Below are 3,612 nucleotides of genomic sequence, written 5' to 3'. Positions count from 1 at the left end.
TTCCTGCAGTTTTTCTCTCTTCTATTTAAATGACACATTGCCTAATTAACACCTTGCTGATTTACATAGCAGATAAAGAGAGACAGAGCAGCAAAGAGGTGCAGAGAGCTGAAGCATCTGAGATAGAAAACAAGAGCCTCTGAGAGTGGGAAAGACATAGCTTTAGCGGTCTGGTCACGTTTTTCTCTAGCAATTCGGGACCCCCCACCCCCACCCCGGGGCGGGCTCTGCTTGTGGTGGGCAGTGAGGGCAGGAAGGTGGGGCCAGGTAGTCAGGCCTCTGACTCTTTAACGCCTCTACTTTCTTAGCCCCCCTTTGATGGAGAAGACGAGGAGGAGCTGTTTCAAGCCATCATGGAACAAACTGTCACCTACCCCAAGTCGCTTTCCCGGGAAGCTGTGGCCATCTGCAAGGGGGTGAGAGCCCCCTGACTTCCAGATTCTCCAGGCCCAACACCTACACGCCCCACGGCTGCCATCCAGGACTGCCCACGCAGTGTCTCTGCACATTAGGAAAAGGCTCCCACTCCTCAAGTCGGTTTACTTCCATCTGCTGAAAAAGTTTATATAGCACACTGATCTTGTTAGAACAATCACATCCTGCCTTGCTGCCCCAGGCAGTCCAAGGGCGGCCTCTACCCTGTCCTGTGTTTCCCTCCCGCCCCCCAGCTCCGGGCAGGCAGCGCTGAGCCGAGTGGGTCAGTCGAACCTAACTCCTGCCACTTTTCCTCCAGTGGGATCTGGGGCAAGTCACCAAAACTCTGGGAGCCACCGTCTCCTCCTCCGGGGTTGTGGTGTTAAGGCAGGAGAAGGAGCCTAGCCTACAGCAGTTGTTAGCAGGCTTCTGCTTCGAGCTCCTGTCTCCACGTCTCTCTGACCACATCTCTCTCTCTCGGCTTTTGTCCCATTCCTCTGCCTCCATCTGCACATGATGGGGCTTTCTGTGTCATTGCCTTGTTTTTTTTTTCTTTTTCTGTGTCCTTCGGGATCTCTGTTCACCTTTTCCATCTTCGTCCTCCTCTTTCTGGGTCTCTATTACCTTCTCACCAACCCCTCTTCACACACACACACACAATCCTCCTTCTGGGTCTCTCTCATCTTCTTTTTCTGGGTCTCCATCTTCCCCTTTCTCTGAGTCTCCTCCTTCATATGGGGTCTTCATCCCTCTCTCTGGGTGCTTGTTTCCTGGGTCTCCACCCTCCTCTCTTTGTGGGCTTCCGTCTCTCCCACCCCTTCCCATCTTCTCCCTTCTCTCTTCTCCTACCTCCTCCTCCCTTCTCTGTTCTCCCCACTGAGTCTTTCCCTCTTTCTGGGTCTCTGTTCCCCCTTTTCTCTGGGTCTTCTCTCTTCCACCTTCTCCTTCTCTGCCACTTTCCCTCTGGGATGTTTTCCCCAATCGTCTTCCTCTCTTTCTGGGTTCTCTGCCGCTCACACCTTCACATCCTGATCTTGCTCCTTTCTTTGTCTGTCCCTGGGTCTCTGGGTTTGAGTTTCATTTACCCCATCTCATTTATCCCCCCTTCTCCTCTTTCTCTCTTCCTCTCTTTACCCCCTCATCTCTGCACCGCGCCCTCCCCCCACTAATGGTTCTTCTCTTTCTGGATCTCCGTGCTTGTCTCTCCCTATTCCTCCTTCCTCGTCTTCCCCTCCACCCCCGTCTTTCTCTGGGCCTCCTTGTCTGGGACTCTGTTTGTCTGTCCGTCTCTCTCTGTGTTCCCTGCAGTTCCTCACCAAGCACCCGGCCAAGCGCCTGGGCTCAGGCCCCGATGGAGAGCCCACCATCCGCGCTCACGGCTTTTTCCGCTGGATCGACTGGGACAGGCTGGAACGATTAGAGATCGCGCCTCCGTTCAGACCCCGCCCGGTCAGTCCCCTCCCGGGAACACCATGCTGGCCCCTAAGAGGGTGGACCAGCCACGCGTTCCGACGCTTCACGTTTCCCTCCCGGTGTTTTCCACAGTGTGGCCGCAGCGGCGAGAACTTCGACAAGTTCTTCACTCGGGCGGCGCCGGCGCTGACACCCCCTGACCGCCTGGTTCTGGCCAGCATCGACCAGGCTGAGTTCCAGGGCTTCACCTATGTCAACCCGGATTTCGTGCACCCGGATGCCCGCAGCCCCATCAGCCCAACGCCTGTGCCAGTCATGTAATCCCACCTGCCGCCACCAGGCGTCCCCACGGCTCCCTCCTCCGCCCCGGCTTTGGCCCTCGCCTCACCATGCCACCCGCCTTTCCAATTCTAGATATGGCTCCCCAGCGTTCTGGCCTCTGCCCCGCCCCCCGGGTTCTAGCCGCCCCGCCCAAGCGTTCCTGGCTTTCCGCACTCCCAATACAATCTCTAGAGTCTTACCGTGTGCTAGATTTTGCTGCTGTTGAGCCCTAGATTCTGACCTGCCTGAGCGTCCTGGACTCTGTTCCATCAACTTACAGAACTGCCAACACCATCCCAATTCTCCTTTTTTTGTTTTGTTTTGTTTTTCCTTCTTCTTCTTCCTGGGAAATAGTCTCATGGGATGGGCTGTTCTAGACTAGGATTCCAGAACATCCCCCCACCTCCGAGGCCCCTCCCACCTCCGCTCCAGTTCCAGAGTAAGTGGGAGGCTGTGCCCCCTTGCTCCAGTGCCCCTGTTCTGCGCTCTAGGGATTCCTGGGACATACGGAAGATATTCCCCGCCCCTGTTCTCTGTCAGCTTTTGTCCTAGGCTCCCCCACCCCTAGACCCATCACGCATGGCTCCTCCAGTCCTGCTCGGAACCCCACCTCTACCCAAATGCCTGCCACTCTCGGGACTCTCCGTGCCCCCTCTTCCGCCCAGCCACAACTGCTGGAGAATAAATTTGGGATGCTTATGTTCAAGTGTTTGGATGTTTTTCTTCTAAACTTAGAGAATGAAGGGGGATGGAGGTGGGACAATGACTGTACATAGAAACACACACACACACATACAGAGGCTGAGTAGAGGCTGCAGAGAGAGAGGAGGGAAACGCAGAGACCCATAAAGTGAGAGAAGATACCCACAGCATGACAGCAAACAGCAGAGACCCAGAGAAAGCAGAGACACAAAGAGAGGACCAAAGTGGACATGTGAGGGAAAAGGCAGTTGTACGCACAGACAACTGAGCGTGTCAGGCAGAGATCGGGAGCACAGAGACACAAGCACGCACCCATTTGCCCAGAGCAAGGTAAAGCTCCCAGGCACACACAGGACACGCTGAGACCCGGAGGCCGGGAAGTCGGAAGAGGGAGGAGGAAAGGCAGCCCTGCCATTAAGAGACCTTACGACAGAGAAACCTGTGAGCTTAAGGATCCGCGACGTGAGGCGAAGGGCGGACGGACGCACCCTGCGGGCGTCTTTCCCTTGACCCACTTGCGAGTGAGGGGCGTGGAGAGGACAGTCCCAATAGACTACACTTCCCAGCAGACCCTGTGGCAGACCCTCCCCCCAGGCGCGGCCCCCGCCGCCGCCAGGACTGATGGGAAGTGTAGTTCCTGGATATGGGGACAGGCCCGCGGAACGGTGTGCTTCTGTCTGCGTTTGGAGGGGACTGAGCCCCAAAGCTTCACAGGCTCCCTCGGGGAGCTCCGGCGTCTCCTCGTCCCCGCAGACTCCTGGG

General features: G+C 56.5%; 1 protein-coding gene across 1 annotated transcript in view; it reads left to right on the top strand.

The window, feature by feature from the left end:
- The window catches only part of PRKCG (protein kinase C, gamma), a gene marked incomplete at its 5' end in the record, with an annotated part of 16,979 nt that extends 14,693 nt beyond the window's left edge, over nt 1–2,286 (top strand). The window contains 3 exons of the mRNA XM_010856011.1: nt 309–416; nt 1,723–1,863; nt 1,960–2,286. Coding sequence (XP_010854313.1) covers nt 309–416; nt 1,723–1,863; nt 1,960–2,148 — 438 coding nt within the window. The remainder of the gene's footprint in view (nt 1–308; nt 417–1,722; nt 1,864–1,959) is intronic.
- Between the last annotated feature and the right edge of the window lie 1,326 nt (nt 2,287–3,612).

This window comes from Bison bison, unplaced genomic scaffold (assembly GCF_000754665.1).
Source record: "Bison bison bison isolate TAMUID 2011002044 unplaced genomic scaffold, Bison_UMD1.0 scf7180017854187, whole genome shotgun sequence".
In the NCBI taxonomy this organism is placed as follows: domain Eukaryota; kingdom Metazoa; phylum Chordata; class Mammalia; order Artiodactyla; family Bovidae; genus Bison; species Bison bison.
Note: the sequence above shows the minus strand (reverse complement) of the source record. Positions and strands in the feature narration are given on the sequence as shown.